The sequence below is a fragment of the Dermochelys coriacea genome, chromosome 4, assembly GCF_009764565.3.
Source record: "Dermochelys coriacea isolate rDerCor1 chromosome 4, rDerCor1.pri.v4, whole genome shotgun sequence".
Lineage (NCBI taxonomy): Eukaryota > Metazoa > Chordata > Testudines > Dermochelyidae > Dermochelys > Dermochelys coriacea.
In genome coordinates this window covers 34,210,557-34,228,824 of record NC_050071.1, presented here as the reverse complement: position 1 = coordinate 34,228,824, position 18,268 = coordinate 34,210,557, and the positions used below count along the sequence as shown (strand labels likewise).

The following is an 18,268-nucleotide window of genomic DNA, read 5'->3' as shown; positions in this document are numbered from 1 at the left end:
AACATGTACTGAGCATAATCTTGAAATATTAAATTACAGTACTCAGTACTGGTGTTCCTGCTTTTTGTCTGTTTTGCTCCAGGATAACTCAAAGGAGGAACATACGTAAACAGCTAACAATTAGTGTGGAAGCAATGGAAGCAGCCTGAGCATTTCAGTAGTATTCTTTGGCAAAAGACAGCAGTGGAACCAATGATTGTGAGTTAGGGCATGGAAAAGTAAACTAATGGGATCCTCCTTTTAATCATTTACTTTAAAGACTTTACTTTTGTTATCTTGTATTACAGTTACGGTAAAAAACGTTAGATTGAGGCAGGATCCTTACTGAAGAGTTCAAAATTATCTGTAAATCTGGAGGTTCTTGCACTTTATTTCTAAACAACCTTTTTAAATATTTTACTAATGGTTAAAAATTAATCACAGACAAATACCTAATGCTAAAAAGAATCAGACACAGAGAAGTTCTTCTAGCTAGACAGAGAAAAAGTCTTCATCATGAAAGTATTACTAGTTCTCTTGGTTTTTTCGTGCTCCTTCTTTTGTATTTGTGGATTTCAGGTAAGAATTTATTTTAAATAAGGTGATTCCTCTGCATGTTTTTCTTCAATAATAATTGGTGAAAATATTTTATTTTTAAATGTTTTCCTGTAATGGTACTGATGCAATTATTTTAATCCAAACTTGAATACTTGAAATGTGACATGAATTTTTATTTCATGTAATTACTGTAATTGGGAATGTATGTCAGTAGGCTTCTGAAAAAGGGGGTTTAGAGAAAAACTACTGCAATTATAGTTCCAGGCCCAGTCCTGCAAGGAGTTCTGAAGGGGCCCAGGGGTCTGCCTACCCTGATTCAGTTGCAGGATTGGGACCCTAGAGAATAAATCCTGTAATCCATTTATACTCAGGCAAAATTTACACTGGAGTAATGGGAGTTATGCCAGAATAAGGACTGCAGGATCTGGCTCTTAGTTTGGTCTGTACATTTAGAGGCATAATTAATTTAACTGAATTAATTACTGGCCTCAGAATAGCAGGAAGTATGTAATACGATTACAAAACAGGGTAAAGTTTTTGGATGAAATCCTGACCTCTCTGAAGTCAACAACAAAACGCTCATCAGCTTCAGTGGGGTCAGGATTTCACTCTTAGTACTAAAAAGAAAAGGAGTACTTGTGGCACCTTAGAGACTAACAAATTTATTTGAGCATAAGCTTTCATGATCTACTTTAGACTTGAGTTGTATTGATTTAATGGACACATTCAAGGTTGATAGTCCCTTTGGTTTATTTTTTTTCTATATGCAAATTCCATGCATGCAACCTTTATGCTTCAACGTTCTTTTTTCCTTAAATAATAAGCCAAAAAAAGCACTTTGTTTGCGATGACATCAGGGGCTTTGCATTTTCAAGTTTCCAAGGGGTTGTTATAAATAATTGTCACTTCAGTTGACCTAAACCAAATCAAAAAGTTAAGTGTAGATTCATGTTTCTTTCTTTATTGTTTGCTTACCTGTGGCTTTTAAAAATATTTGCAAGTTACTTTTAAAATCAAACAAGATTAGGCCAGTAAGAACATCTGTTTCTAAGCATCCAGCTGCAGACTTTTTAATTACAATTTACTATAAATCCCATTGCCTACAACACCAGTATTTGAGTTTGTTTAAAAATTCTATAATGGGCTATGCTGAAAAGTCAAGGACTGTTTGAAGAAAATCAGAGAGCGCAGTGCTCATCCTGCGTGAAACATCCAAAAAGAAAGAGAAGAGGGATAATCAAACCCTAGAAAAATAAGAAATAAGAAAGGTGGAGTGACCAAGGATACTACTGCAAAAACCTGAAGTGAAATACCTCATTGTTGCACACAGAAGACAGTAAAAATACAAGGAATAAGCTAGTGATGGGACTGATCTAACACCCAGTTGGAATCAATGAAGGGACTTCCCAGTGTTTTCAGTTGGCATTGGACTGGGCCCTATATATCAATTGATTTGCTACTGAATCTTATTTGATTTTTTATTTCCTGTCTTGCAGCACACAGCCTCTGAAGATGAAGAGCAAGTTCAGCAAGAGACATCCCTGATAAAAGAATGCTTAAATAATAAGTACACACATAACTCTTGTAAGAAAGTTTTCTGTCACCCATGGCAGAGATGTGTTGGAGGAAGTTGTATTTGCAAGCTTCCCTACCAGTGCCCAAAGAATACCACTTTGGTTTGTTCTACCAATGGAAGGACATTTCAAAGTTATTGTCAGCTAAAGACCTATGAATGCCAGCACCCGCAAGAGAAGTTTCTGAGTAAAGCAAAGTGCAGGCCTTCAGGTACTGAAATATCCTTTTCCAAAACTGTATCGGTCACTGTTAGGTGGATGGTGAATGCTTAATTCTTTATTCTCAGAGAGCCTGGTCACTTATTTGTAAATGTTTAATTGTAAAATGTGAAGCGGCAAAATAAAAGTAATAGAAAGTAGGCAAAAGGAAAGTAATTGAAACGAGGCAGTATATATTGATACTCATAAAAATATCAAATAATTGATAGATCCACCTATCTACATGCACTTCTATTCCTGGCAGCCCAGTCCTGCTTCCACTGTAGACAAATAGAGCTTTATTATTAATTTAGTGAGAGCAGGATCTGGCCCTTGGCCCAAAGTGTCAGGGCTGTGTTATCAGAAGTCCCATAATTTTGGTATTTCATAGTTAATAATAAGAGCCAGCATTTTTATGGAAAGTTTTTTCCATAGATCTCAAAGCACTTTACAAAGGTGGGAATCGTTATCCCCATTTTACTGAAAGGAGAAATTGCGATGTATTGAGATGAAGTGACTGGCCCAAGATCACAAAGTCAGTCAGCAGAAGAGTCGGAAATACTACCCAGGGCCTTGATTCCCAATCTAGTGCCCTATCCACTGATGCATTTCCCATCCATATGAATGTTCCTTACCTACAGGTTCTAAAATAATGACATATTTATTGCTGTGGTTGTGTTTCATCTGATACACTTTTGCAATTTTTTTTTAGAAAAATTTGAAGTTTCTTTGAACTATGCAGATTCACAATCAGAGGGTCTTATTCAAGTAAAGCTTGTGAATCATACTGAGAAGTTATTTATATGTAACAGTGAGTGGAGTATGAATGAAGCAAATGTTGTCTGCAGACATCTTGGTTTTAAAATGTAAGTTTTTTTTGTGTGTGGGGGTGTTCATTTAGATCATCACAATGTTTATGAAAATGCATTCCTGCTTACTTGTGCACAGTTATGTGATTGGGCAGCCATGGAGAGTGTATCTACTGTAATCTTCTCATAAAGACTATATAATTCATCATTTGAGAGTAAAAGCCAAGAGATTTTATCCTGATAATCTAGTATATTATGAATAATTGTTACACACTTTATATTCAAATCATAAGCATTTTTATTTAAAATACCGTTAACTACGGGCTAGATTGGGAATTTTCTCTCAACCCTATGTTAGGGACAATTTGCAGATGTGCCATCCCAGAAAGAGCTCTGGGAAATAATTGTAACTCAGAGAGGAAATAATTTACTGCAGCCCTTTACAGGACACAGCTTACTTCTCCCACTCCTGCCAGCTATCATAGAATCATAGAATATCAGGGTTGGAAGGGACCTCAGGAGGTCATCTAGTCCAACCCCCCTGCTCAAAGCAGGACCAATCCCCAAATAAATCATCCCAGCCAGGGCTTTGTAAAGCTTGACCTTAAAAACTTCAAAGGAAGGAGATTCCACCACCTCCCTAGGTAACACATTCCAGTGTTTCACCACCCTCCTAGTGAAAATTTTTTTCCTAATATCCAACCTAAACCTCCCCCAATGCAACTTGAGACCATTACTCCTTGTTCTGTCATCTGCTACCACTGAGAACAGTCTAGATCCATCCTCTTTGGAACCACCTTTCAGGTAGTTGAAAGCAGCTATCAAATCCCCCCTCATTCTTCTCTTCCGCAGACTAAACAGTCCCAGTTCCCTCAGCCTCTCCTCATAAGTCGTGTGTTCCAGTCCCCTAATCATTTTTGTTGCCCTCCGCTGGACATTTTCCAATTTTTCCACATCCTTCTTGTAGTATGGGGCCCAAAACTGGACACAGTACTCCAGATGAGGCCTTACCAATGTCGAATGGAGGGGAACGATCATGTCCCTCGATCTGCTGACAATGCCCCTACTTATACATCCTAAAATGCCATTGGCCTTCTTGGCAACAACGACACACTGTTGACTCATATCCAGCTTCTCGTCCACTGTAACCCCTAGGTCCTTTTCTGCAGAACTGCTGCCTAGCCATTCGGTCCCTAGTCTGTAGGTCCATGGGATTCTTCCATCCTAAGTGCAGGACTCTGCTCTTGTCCTTGTTGAACCTCATCAGATTTCTTTTGGCCCAGTCCTCTAATTTGTCTCGGTCCCTCTGTATCCTATCCCTACCCGCCAGCGTATCTACCTCTCCTCCCAGTTTAGTGTCATCTGCAAATTTGCTGAGGGTGCAATCCACACCATCCTCCAGATCATTAATGAAGATATTGAACAAAACCGGCCTGAGGACTGACCCTTAGGGCACTCCACTTGATACCGGCTGCCAACTAGACATGGAGCCATTGATCACTACCCGTTGAGCCCGACAATCTAGCCAGCTTTCTATCAACCTTATAGTCCATTTATCCAGCTCATACTACTTTAACTTGCTGGCAAGAATACTGTGGGAGACCGTGTCAAAAGCTTTGCTAAAGTCAAGGAACAACACATCCACTGCTTTCCCCTCATCCACAGAGCCATTTATCTTGTCATAGAAGGCAATTCATAGATTCATAGATACTAAGGTCAGAAGGGACCATTCTGATCATCTAGTCCGACCTCCTGCACAGCGCAGGCCACAGAATCTCACCCACCCACTCCTATGAAAAACCTCACCCATGTCTGAGCTATTGAAGTCCTTAAATCAAAGGACTTCAAGGAGCAGAGAAGCCTCCCTCAAGTCAACCATGCCCCATGCTACAGAGGAAGGCGAAAAACCTCCAGGGCCTCTCCAATCTGCCCTGGAGGAAAATTCCTTCCCGACCCCAAATATGACGATCAGCTAAACCCTGAGCATATGGGCAAGAATCACCAGCCAGATACCCAGGAAAGAATTTTCTATAATAACTCGGATCCCATCCATCTAATATCCCATCTCAGGGGATTTGGCCTATTTACCCTGAATATTTAAAGATCAATTACTTACCAAAATCCCATTATCCCATCATACCATCTCCTCCATAAACTTATCGAGTAGAATCTTAAAACCAGATGGATCTTTTGCCCCCACTGCTTCCTTTGGAAGGCTATTCCAAAACTTCACTCCTCTGATGGTTAAAAACCTTCGTCTGATTTCAAGTCTAAACTTCCTGGTGGCCAGTTTATACCCATTTGTTCTTGTGTCCACATTGGTGCTGAGCTTAAATAATTCCTCTCCCTCTCCTATATTTATCCCTCTGATATATTTATAGAGAGCAATCATATCTCCCCTCAACCTTCTTTTAGTTAGGCTAAACAAGCCAAACTCCTTAAGTCTCCTTTCATAAGACAAGTTTTCCATTCCTCGGATCATCCTAGTAGCCCTTCTCTGTACCTGCTCCAGTTTGAATTCATCCTTTTTAAACATGGGAGACCAGAACTGCACACAGTATTCTAGGTGAGGTCTCACCAGTGCCTTGTATAACAGTACTAAAACCTCCTTATCCCTACTGGAAATGCCTCTCCTGATGCATCCTAAAACCGCATTAGCTTTTTTCACAGCCATATCACATTGGCAGCTCATAGTCATCCTATGATCAACCAATACTCCAAGGTCCTTCTCCTCTTCCGTTACTTCTAATTGATGCGTCCCCAACTTCTAGCTAGAATTCTTGTTATTAATCCCTAAATGCATAACCTTACACTTCTCACTATTAAATTTCATCCTATTACTATTACTCCAGTTTACAAGGTCATCCAGATCCTCCTGTATAATATCCTGATCCTTCTCCGAATTGGCAATACCTCCCAGCTTTGTATCATCTGCAAACTTTATTAGCACACTCCCACTTTTTGTGCCAAGGTCAGTAATAAAAAGATTAAATAAGATTGGTCCCAAAACCGATCCCTGAGGAACTCCACTGGTAACCTCCCTCCAACCTGACAGTTCGCCTTTCAGTAGGACCCGTTGCAGTCTCCCCTTTAACCAATTCCTTATCCACCTTTTGATGTTCATATTGATCCCCATCTTCTCCAATTTAACTAATAATTCCCCATGTGGCACGGTATCAAATGCCTTACTGAAATCTAGGTAAATTAGATCCACTGCATTTCCTTTATCTAAAAAGTCTGTTACTTTTTCAAAAAAGGAGATTAGGTTGGTTTGGCACGATCTACCTTTTGTAAAACCATGTTGTATTTTGTCCCATTTACCATTGACTTCAATGTCCTTAACTAATTTCTCCTTCAAAATTTTTTCCAGGACCTTGCATACTACAGATGTCAAACTAACTGGCCTGTAGTTACCCGGATCACTTTTTTTTTTCCTTTCTTAAAAATAGGAACTATATTAGCAATTCTCCAATCATTCGGTACTATTCCTGAGTTTACAGATTCATTAAAAATTCTTGCTAATGGGCTTGCAATTTCAGGTGCCAATTCCTTTAATATTCTTGGATGAAGATTATCTGGGCCCCCCGATTTAGTCCCATTAAGCTGTTTCAGTTTCGCTTCTTTCACGGGAGCTTCCCTCACTCAGCATGTGCCTTGTTACTTGGCACTCCCCATCCACTGGATGCTCCCCTACACCTCTACATTAAGCTGGAGGGAGGCACTTGGAAGCAGAGAAGAGACAATTAGATTGGTCAGGCATGACTTGCCCTTGGTGAATCCATGCTGACTGTTCCTGATCACTTTCCTCTCCTCTAAGTGCTTCAGAATTTATTCCTTGAGGACCTGCTCCATGATTTTTCCAGGGACTGAGGTGAGGCTGACTGGCCTGTAGTTCCCAGGATCCTCCTTATTCCCTTTTTTAAAGATGGGCATTACATTAGCCTTTTTCCAGTTGTCCGGGACTTCCCCCGATCGCCATGAGTTTTCAAACATAATGGCCAATGGCTCTGCAATCACATCCGCCAACTCCTTTAGCACTCTCGGATGCAGCACATCCAGCCCCATGGACTTGTGCTCGTCCAGCTTTTCTAAATAGACCCGAACCACTTCTTTCTCCACAGAGGGCTGGTCACCTCCTCCCCATGCTGTGCTGCCCAGTGCAGTTGTCTGGGAGCTGACCTTGTTCTTGAAGACCGAGGCAAAAAAACACATTAGCTTTTTCCACATCCTCTGTCACCATGTTGCCTCCCTGATTCAGTAAGGGGCCCACACTTTCCTTGACTTTCTTCTTGTTGCTAACATACCCGAAGAAACCCTTCTTGTTACTCTTAACATTTCTTGCTAGCTTCAACTCCAGGTGTGATTTGGACTTCCTGATTTCACTCCTGCATGCCCAAGCAATATTTTTATGCTCTTCCCTGGTCAATTGTCCAATCTTCCACTTCTTGTAAGCTTCTTTTTTGTGTTTAAGATCAGCAAGGATTTCACTGTAAAGCCAAGCTGGTCGCCTGACGTATTTACTATTCTTTCTACGCATCGGGATGGTTTGTCCCTGTAACCTCAATAAGGATTCTTTAAAATACAGCCAGTTCTCCTGGGCTCCTTTCCCCCTCATGTCATTCTCCCGGGGGATCCTGCCCATCAGTTCTCTGAGGGAGTCAAAGTCTGCTTTTCTGAAGTCCAGGGTCCGTATTCTGCTGCTCTCCTTTCTTCCCTTGTCAGGATCCTGAACTCGACCATCTCATGGTCATTGCCTCCCAGGTTCCCATCCACTTTTGCTTCCCCTACTAATTCTTTCCAGTTTATGAGCAACAGGTCTAGAAGAGCTCTGCCCCTAGTTGGTTCCTCCAGCACTTGCACCTGGAAATTGTCCCCTACACTTCCTGGATTGTCTGTGCACCACTGTATTGCTCTCCCAGTAGATATCAGGGTGATCGAAGTCTCCCATGACAACCAGGGCCTGTGCTCTAGTAACTTCCATGAGTTGCCGGAAGAAAGCCTCGTCCACTCATCCTTCTGGTCCGGTGGTCTATAGCAGACTCCCACCACGACATCACCCTTGTTGCTCACTCTTCTAAACTTAATCCAGAGACTCTCAGGTTTTTCTGCAGTTTCACACTTGAGTCTGAGCAGTCATACTGCTCCCTTACATACAATGCAACTCCCCCACCTTTTCTGCCCTGCCTGTCCTTCCTGAACAGTTTATATCCATCCATGACAGTACTCCAGTCATGTGAGTTATCCCTCCAAGTCTCTGTTATTCCACTCACATCATAATTCTTTGACTGTGCCAGGACTTCCAGTTCTCCCTGCTTGTTTCCCAGGCTTCTTGCATTTGTGTATAGGCACTTGAGATAACTTACTAATCATCCTTCTTTCTCAGTATGAGGCAGGAGCTCTCTCCTCTCGCGCGCTCCTGCTCGTGCTTCCTCCAGGTATCCCACTTCCCCACTTACCTCAGGGCTTTGGTCTCCTTCCCCTGGTGAACCTAGTTTAAAGCCCTCCTCACTAGGTTAGCCAGCCTGCTTGCGAAGATGCTCTTCCCTTTCTTCGTTAGGTGGAGCCCGTCTCTGCCTAGCACTCCTCCTTCTTGGAACACCATCCCATGGTCAAAGAATCCAAAGCCTTCTCTCCAACGCTACCTGCATAGCCATTTGTTGACTTCCACGATTCGACAGTCTCTATCCAGGCCTTTTCCTTCCACGGGGAGGATGGACAAGAACACCACTTGCACCTCAAACTCCATTATCCTTCTTCCCAGAGCCACATAGTCTGCAGTGATCCGCTCAAGGTCATTCTTGGCAGTATCATTGGTGCCCACGTGGATAAGCAGGAAGGGGTAGCGATCCAAGGGCTTGATGAGTCTCAGCAGTCTCTCCGTCACATCGTGAATCCTAGCTCCTGGCAAGCAGCAGACTTCTCGGTTTTCCCGGTTGGGGTGGCAGATGGATGACTCAGTCCCCCTGAGGAGAGAGTCCCCGACCACCACCGCCTGCTTCCTTCTCTTGGGAGCGGTAGTCTTGGAACCCCCAACCCTAGGACAATGCATCTTATGCCTTCCAATCAGCAGAGTCTCCTTCTGTTCCCTTCCCTCAGATTTATCATCTAGTCCACTCTCCGCATTAGTACCTGTGGAGAGAACATGAAAACGGTTACTTACCTTACTTAACTTACGCTCCCCTTTCTTCTTCTGGAGGTCACATGCTGCCAAATTTCTTCACCGTCCTCCTGTCCCCGCAGTGCAGCCTGCTCTGAATCTTCAGAACGTTGTGTCCGTAGAAGCATATCCTGACGTCTGTCCAGGAAATCTTCAGTTTCTCTTATGCAACGCAGGGTCGATACCTGTTGCTCCAGACCTTGAACCTTCTCTTCCAATATGGAGACCAACTTGCACTTTGTACAGACAAAGTCGCTTCTGTCCTGTGGAAGAAAGACAAACATGGCACATTCAGTGCAGGTCACAACAGCTGAACACTCCCCTATATGACCAGCTATACTCCACTGGTCAAAATATTGGGGGCTGGAGCCAAGCCTCCACCCGCTCCCTGCCCTCTCCTCCACCACCACGCAGCCCACTTTGTCACAGGGCAAAGGAGCAGCTCTACAGAGCTTGTTTTCCACTCTGTGCCCAAATTCATGATCTGGGTTATCCAGGCAGAGACATATAAGAGGCCGGCCTTACTCTCCTGTACTCCCTTACATGGTCACATAGGGTCAAGTGACAACTAAACATGTGTGAGGGCTGGACATCTTGCTGGAGTGCCCCATACCATCCCTATGAGACTGGGGTTTAATTCCCAGTCCTGGTCTTTAACTCTGCAGACAGCATGGGCTGAGCCTTGTGCAGAGACAGAGCACTCAGTCCTAGGTGGGGCTTACATGCCTGACATAGCCATGGCAAGACTCTCTGGTTCCTTATTTACTTGATGCAGATTTCTTGCATGCATGATAGGGCACTAATAAAGTAAAAATAAGGATACAAATCAGATGAATAGGATAATCTAATTTGGAACAAGAACAAATGTTTTTGAAGACATATTTGTTGTTGCAGTTCTGATGGTCAAGAAGATTAGACAATTTGGAGGAACTCTGGCAGTTACTAAGGTTTACAACTTATTCTTATTAAGGGCATGATCCAGCAATGTCCTCAGCACCATAAACCTGTAATGACTTTAATGGGAATTAAGGGTGCTTAGCATCATACAGGATGGTCCCAAAGTTCTGCATCATTAGAATCCACCCACAAATAAAGGTCTGATCCTACACATTGTTCCACATGAGCAGACCCCTGTGGCCATGCAGAGACCCAGATATTTAGGTGCCTAACTTCCACTGAAATCAATGGGAATTAGACACCTAAATATTCTTCAGGATCTGGCCCTACTGACTTTGGTGGAGCTGCACACAGGTACACTATGAAGAAAAATTTGCAGGATGAGGGCCTCATTTTGCTTCCAAAAAACTCATGCAGTGTGACTACCTAGTACCTTTTTGTGTTGTCAGGAGTTGATGTTTGTTAATTTTTTTCAGCTATGTCCTAAACACCTTTACCTTCATGGTACAGGAGGGAAATCAAGTCACTGCTACACAGTAACTGATACGGATAATTCTCTGTGCAAGGATAATATATTTTGATTTTTTTATTTGCATCTTCATAGAGGAGCTGAATATCGCAAAATGACATTCGAAGTCCCAGAATCTGGCTTAACTTCATCTCAATGTCTTCATGCTACTTGCAGAGGGCTAGAGACTAGCCTGGCAGAATGTACTTTAATCGAGAGCCGAAATATTAGTAGTAATGAGGATTTTGCTAGTGTTGTGTGCCATAAAGAAGATAGAGGTTGGTAAAATATGTGTCTTTTTAAATACTCTACTTAGGGTTCTTCAGTTTAAACACTGCATCCAATTAGAAAGTTGCATTATAGCCTATCAAGTATGGTATCACAGGCACCACCGCTTCTAACTGTAGTCACATTTTATAATCTTTAAAATAAGTTTCAGCCTTTAGTTAGTTCAACAAGGAAAATAATTCATCTTCTTTCATAAAATATTTTGAGTAAAATTTCACAAAAGAAAACAGCAAAATGTGGTGCCTGCAACTCCCTTCCCCCTCCAAGCCTAACAAAGGCCCTGAAGCTGAAGAAACGTTACTTAAAATCCTTCTCTTGGGGAAACTTGTGCCATCTCTAGTAAGTCCTGTCTTTCCCTGATCAGCTGGAGGGGTGGCCAGTAGCATCCTTCTAGCCATCGCTCTGTGCAGGATGACTGTGTAATGCAATTCAGAACATTTAAGAATCCAGTAGGCTGGTACCAGCCAAGAGCCTGATTATGTGAATTGCTGGTGCTTCTGCCAAGTGCTCAGCACCTTGTAGCATTGGTCCCAATTTAATTCCTGCACTGATGTAAACTAAACTATGGTTTTTTTTAAAACATTTCATAGTTTTGTATTCTATGTGATGAAATTGACAATAATTGGGCTTTCTTTGGCTGCTCTAGTATCATCAGTGGGAGATGCAGCTGGTCAAAGGATGGGTACAGGTAGAGCTTCTCTGTCTTTGACCCTATGGCAAAAGCAAGAGTGTAGAGGCACCTAAAATATGATGAATATCCTTCCAGAAGAAGAGTGTACACCACATGACTCACGTGCACCACCTAGCAATGGGTCTGAAATGGCATCTCCATCTTAGTCCTTAACAAAGAGAAATGCAGATCCCCTTTGCCAAGTTGCTGGAAGTTGGATGGGGAAAAGAAAAGGCCATGTTGAGGGTCTGATGCAAAGTCCATTGAAATAAATGAAAAGATTCCTGGGCTTTGGATCAGGCCCTAAGAAGGCTGTGACCCAACTGTTGCAAAAATAAAATAAACAAAATTTTTCCTTGTATGTTTCTGATGATGTAGAAAATTAAATAAGAACTTTATTTTTCTTCCTGCTTTGCAGAATGTTCACTAAACGAATTCCTTTGTGTCAATGGGAAATGCATTCCTTTGACTGAAACCTGTAATGGAATCAATGACTGCGGAGACCTAAGTGATGAATTGTGTTGTAAAGGTAATAGTAATTCTCCCTTCTAAACTGTCTCATAGTTATGTACAATAATACAATATAAAACTTTCAAACAGTCCTTCAAGTTATAAGGCATTATCAGTCCATTTCAATTCCGTTGAGGAAAAGGTCTTTCAACTTTCTAAGATGACAGTACTACAGCTTCCTTATAGTTACGCAAGAAATGTTAGGCACCAGTTAACTTCTTGAATCATGTGGATGATCTGTTAGTATTAGGACAAAGAGAATAAAGCTTTTTAGGAAGCAGGCAAACTTTAATATAACGGTTTACTATTTAATATAAAGAGTCATAGACCAAGGAAAAAGTGCGGCTAGTTGGACTGAAAATGGATTATTAGAGATGGACAAATAATAAACAATTCAACAAGTTTACATCTTTTTTTCTATTAGCGAATTGTCCATAAAGCCAATTAATATTTTATCAAAGTTATTACTTATAAAAAATTATTCACAGAATAATATCTTTGCCTGGAGCTTGTTCCTGAGCAGTCACTATGTTCAAATATTTAAAATTCCATCTGTTTTGACTGGAAACAAAGACAGGCCATGTGATCTAACTGGATGAATATACTTTTAGAGATTGGATTTCAGATGCCAGAACTCATGATTACAAATTCAAAATTCTCTTTCCCCAAATAATGTTGATTTTGTTGTTTTGATGATTGTTCCTGCCAGTAAATTCATTTGCATGAATATTCCCGGAAAGTGAACAAAAAAGAGGTTCAAACACAGTCAAAAGGTAATTTTTTAATAAAAATCTAACATATATACATGGATTTTTTAAAGTATTTGCCAGTCTTAGTTATTACTTTTTATTTTTATCATAGCATCCAAAGTGTGCTTACTAATAGTAAGATGTGTGCAGGTAAGGTCCCTGTCCTGACATTCTTGTAATGTACATAACATTTGCGAGGAAAGTGTAGATAAATATTAGATTTTTCTGAGTGTCAAACAAAATCTCACCTTTTCACATGGTATTTAAATTATATTCACAATACTGAAATCAAGTTTCTAAATTTCAAAGATGGTGCTAAACTATGGGACACGTGAGGAACAGACCTCTTGACCCCAAAGCTTGTGCATGAAAGGATTTACTCCAAGGAGTGCTTGTTCATGTGACCAGTGCTGTTTTTCATCAGTCTGGCCCTGATCCAAAGCCTAGTGATATCAAATGCAGTCTTCCCCAGGCCTTATATTGGCATTAAGGAGCCATCAGCTTTTCCATTAAATAAAAATGTAGATTTTGAATATAGATCTGAATATAGATTTACATGGGAGAATATAAAGTAAGCCAAGAAAACCTGGCAAACCATTGGCTTTGCCCTTCAAAATGTATCACATTTTTGTGCTAATAGAGCAGAAAGTCAGTTACCTGAATTTATAGGAATGTATCATCCAACAGAGGAGTGCCTGACTGTAATTAAGGGCCATGGTCAACATTTTCACAGTATAAGCCTAAAGTTCAGTTCCTAATCCTATATTTAGGCACTTCCCAGTAGGATTTTCAAAAGCATTGCAGTCAATAGAACTTGTGCTCCTAAATCATATAGGTGCCTAAATATGGGTTTAGAATGCTAACTTTTAGGCTCCTACTTTTGAAAATGTTGGCCCTAGTCTTGGACCTAGATATAGAGCACCCTAAATTCCCATTGAAATCATCCAGAACACTAACAAGAATGAAAGGTTGGGTTGGTGTTTTGCTCGGTTTGTGTGGGCAGAAGTTCTGGAAAAAACTGGTAATGGGTCATGCTCAAAACATTTGAGAACAACAGCACTACACTGACGAAAGCCTGAAAAGTTTAAATTTTGATTTAAAATTGGAAAATGGGGAGTCTACAGCATTGTTAGCATCAATTTTGCTTTATGTATCCAGTGTCTGGTTCCATTACATATTTTTGAACATTTTACTTTTGTCATAATTGTGGCTGCATTATAGTTAGGTTAAATTAGGTCTCCTACAATGGTGAGGTTGGTGAATCATTTGACTCCATCCCATACAAACTGAGTTCTCTTTTTGTTACAGAATGCAAAGGCAAGAGTTTCCATTGTAACTCCGATGTGTGTATTCCAAATAAGTACCTCTGTAACAGGGAAGTGGACTGCCTTGCAGGAGAGGATGAATCTCGAGCTCGCTGTGGAGGTTAAACTTTCATAGATTTATCTTCTTTGTTCCAGTCAGTTTAAATTAGAGAATAAAGAATTCCTACATTTTAAAATATGCAACTGATCGCAAAACAAAGAGAATGCACCATTCTCCAAAAAGTTATGCAGACATTTGTAATAATGTTATGTTAATGGTTTCTGTTGCATTATACCCTGTTCCTCCTTTTCCTTCTAGAGGAAGAGGAAGAGCAAGACAACTAATGGGCTGGGGAAACAGAACATGCCTTGGGGACCTTCACTGGAAGGGAATGTCATTTGTGTCTGGACTATTGTACTGTTCCCCCCCATTTTCTCTAGGTTCTGCAAAGAGCCAGTGGTTGTGCCAAAGATCCATGGCCAGGGAGGGGATAGTACTGGTGGAAGTATTTCACCCCAATAGCTCCATGAGGAATCCAACCAAATATTAATGCAGCCTGTCTGTCTGTGCTACCAGCCCACTCTTCAAAAAAAATTTTTTTTTCTTTTAAGCTTGTTATACTCTCTCTTGCTCTAGCTCTTACACGGTCGCCTCCCTTATCTGATTACCTCCAAATATTTCCCCAAGTTTTCTTCTGATGGAGGGCTATCCATGAGAAACTTCAGACAAATTTTGTTTGATTTGTCTAAGAGGTGAAGGAAGAAAGTCAAAATATAGTTTATATCAGAAAGCTAATCACTGTGTTATTATTTGTACTATGGTGGTGTCTAAATGGAATTGGGCAGTATGTTGCTCTATGCACTGTGCAAACATAAAGGAAGAGATGTCTTGAAGAGTTTACAATCTAAATTTAAGACAGGTGAGTTTGACAGACAACAAGGATGAGGGAGATAAGATGAGGGTAACGGAGAAGTTTATGTGTTTACACAGGGTAGCTATATGCACAACTTGATGATTCTGAATTATTTTAAAACATTGGGGTACTGAGAAGCGTGTTTTACCTGTGATCCAACCATCATAAACTGGCTGATTAAACTGTGCAGTAGAAGTGGGGCTTTAGGAAGGATTTAAGGTTGTATTCTTACAGATTAGTTGAGGGAGGATGTTAGAGGAGCATCATGGAAGAAAGAACAAAGATGGTTGTGGAAAAGAGGACAGATGATCAGTTCTCAAAAGTATTTGGGCACCTATCTCCATGGAAATCATTAGGAGTTAGGTGCCTGAATACTTTCAGGATCTGGGCCATAGTTATTATTTGTACTGTAGTGGTTTCCACATTGGCATCCCATTATTCTGTGCACTGTACAAACATATAGGAGGACATGCCTGAAGAGTATACAAAGTAAATTTAAGACACATTTTGTTTCAGGAACAATGTACAGCAAAGAAGTTTGTTCACACTATGCTGTTGTTTTTGTGCTTTATTTCTAGGTGATCAAAAGCCAAAGCCAGAAGTTCCAGGTAAATATTTTGGTGTTCTGTTATTTAGATTTTGTGTGTGTGTGTTTGTATTTACAGACATTACAGTCACTCTAATATGATAAATATTTGTCAGTGCAATGCAGAACAAGTGTGAGAGCATTTGTGTGTGTGTCAGACGGAGAGCAAGAATTTGATATATATTGATGTTTTTGTGTTTTATTCTCAGTGCATTCAGGTGCAAAGGTTATAATTAAAAAAGGTTAAGCTTTTCCAAGGTTGTCCAAACAATTATTGCCTGCTTTCTGCAAATTCAGCAAAGTGCAGGAGTTGAAAACTCTTTATTGCATGAACAATGTACGGAAAAGAAGTGTGTTCAAACTATGCAGTTGTTTTTGTGTTTTATTCCTAGGTGATCAAAAGCCAAAGCCAAAAGTTTCAGGTAGATATTTTGGTGTTTTGTTATTTAGATTTGTGTGTGTGTGTGTGTGTGTGTGTGTGTATTTACAGGCATTTCAGTCACTCTAGTGCTATGCATTTTAAGTGTGAAGCATTTGCTTGTGTTTGTCAGAAGGAGAGCAAGAATTTAATATATATTGATGTTTTTATGTTTTATTCCCAGGTCGTTCACATTCAAATGCTAACATTCAAGGTAAACATTTTGAAGTCTTTATTTTTGTATGCTAATTATAGACAGCCACTGTGCAAAGTTCTCCACATCAATTTAGCATTTAATCGTGACATGCAACACTACTGCGACTGTGCTACAAGGCCTGCAAATGGAGGTCCGAATTATCAAAATTCCTATTTATTTCAATGTGTGTTTTGTTTGGATAAAGCCTGAAGGTTAAGGTCTAATAGGGAACATTTTATTTACTTCATTATGATCCAAATACCCCCAAAACCAGGCTAAAGGAGGCATTTAGCACAGAACTCAAATCATCATCAAACGCACATAGTCTACTGAGGACTGTTATGCCAGCCAGAGTGACCACAATTGATGGCATCACACCAGGCATCATGTAATGAAGTTCCCAGATCTGGCTCAATCCCGCAGATCCAGTAATCTCTGGGATGGTCTCACAGACAGCATGAGGTAAAGTCGGAGCATGCCCCCTTTTGTGTGTCAATAGAGAGTTTTCAGAGTAGCAGCCGTGTTAGTCTGTATTCGCAAAAAGAAAAGGAGTACTTGTGGCACCTTAGAGACTAACAAATTTATTAGAGCATAAGCTTTCGTGAGCTACAGCTCACTTCATCGGATGCATTTGGTGGAAAAAACGGAGGGGAGATTTTCATACACACAGAGAACATGAAACAATGGGTTTATCATACACACTGTAAGGAGAGTGATCACTTAAGATAAGCCATCACCAGCAGCGGGGGGGGGGGGAACCTTTCATGGTGACAAGCAAGGTAGGCTATTTCCAGCAGTTAACAAGAATATCTGAGGAACAGTGGGGTGGGGGGGAGAAATGACATGGGGAAATAGTTTTACTTTGTGTAATGACTCATCCATTCCCAGTCTCTATTCAAGCCAAAGTTAATTGTATCCAGTTTGCAAATTAATTCCAATTCAGCAGTCTCTCGTTGGAGTCTGTTTTTGAAGCTTTTTTGTTGAAGGATAGCTACTCTTAGGTCTGTAAACCAGAGAGATTGAAGTGTTCTCCAACTGGTTTTTGAATGTTATAATTCTTGACGTCTGATTTGTGTCCATTCATTCTTTTACGTAGAGACTGTCCAGTTTGACCAATGTACATGGCAGAGGGGCATTGCTGGCACATGATGGCATATATCACATTGGTAGATGCGCAGGGGAACGAGCCTCTGATAGTGTGGCTGATGTGATTAGGCCCTATGATGGTGTCCCCTGAATAGATATGTGGACAGATTTGGCAACGGGCTTTGTTGCAAGGATAGGTTCCTGGGTTAGTGGTTCTGTTGTGTGGTGTGTGGTTGCTGGTGAGTATTTGCTTCAGATTGGGGGGCTGTCTGTAAGCAAGGACTGGCCTGTCTCCCAAGATCTGTGAGAGTGATGGGTCGTCCTTCAGGATAGGTTGTAGATCCTTGATGATACGTTGGAGAGGTTTTAGTTGGGGGCTGAAGGTGATGGCTAGTGGCGTTCTGTTCTTTTCTTTGTTGGGCCTGTCCTGTAGTAGGTGACTTCTGGGTACTCTTGGTATGCTGGGTTTTTTTTTGTCCATCCTGGAGACATTGCCAAAGTGTACGCAACGCAGCTTTTCAAATATAATGAGCGATTTAAGGAAGGCCAGATCTCTATGAGATTATGGCATTTCTCACAAAGACAAACCACTTTATGCTCAGGATTTAGCACTGACAGCACATATAGATTGCCTCTAGCCACTCAAGTCTGCCTGCATGAGAGTCTGGGCTTCTGATCTGTATAGCAGTATAGGTAGTACACAAGTTTGATAGGTCCGGAACTTTGTCTTAGCGCAAAGACATTTTTGCATCCATTAGCAAGACATGGACATCACACAGGAAGCAGCAAGACTTATTCATCGAAGTATGTCTGGTTTGCTCTGACTGTTTGAACTCTGATTGCAGCCTCGTCAACGTACACAATTTA

General features: G+C 40.9%; 1 protein-coding gene across 3 annotated transcripts in view; it reads left to right on the top strand.

Annotated features, from left to right (window-relative positions):
• Positions 1-18,268, top strand: part of CFI (complement factor I) — a 45,356-nt gene that overhangs the window by 12,112 nt on the left and 14,976 nt on the right. The window contains exons 1-9 of one of the 3 annotated variants that reach the window (XM_038398688.2): positions 76-558; positions 2,034-2,322; positions 3,022-3,175; positions 10,777-10,958; positions 12,057-12,167; positions 14,206-14,322; positions 15,694-15,723; positions 16,094-16,123; positions 16,304-16,333. In XM_038398688.2, coding sequence (XP_038254616.1) covers positions 496-558; positions 2,034-2,322; positions 3,022-3,175; positions 10,777-10,958; positions 12,057-12,167; positions 14,206-14,322; positions 15,694-15,723; positions 16,094-16,123; positions 16,304-16,333 — 1,006 coding nt within the window. In that variant the 5' untranslated portion in view covers positions 76-495. Of the gene's footprint in view, positions 1-75; positions 559-2,033; positions 2,323-3,021; positions 3,176-10,776; positions 10,959-12,056; positions 12,168-14,205; positions 14,323-15,693; positions 15,724-16,093; positions 16,124-16,303; positions 16,334-18,268 lie in introns of those variants that run through there. The other 2 variants (XM_038398689.2, XM_043513073.1) reach the window with 2 other exon arrangements.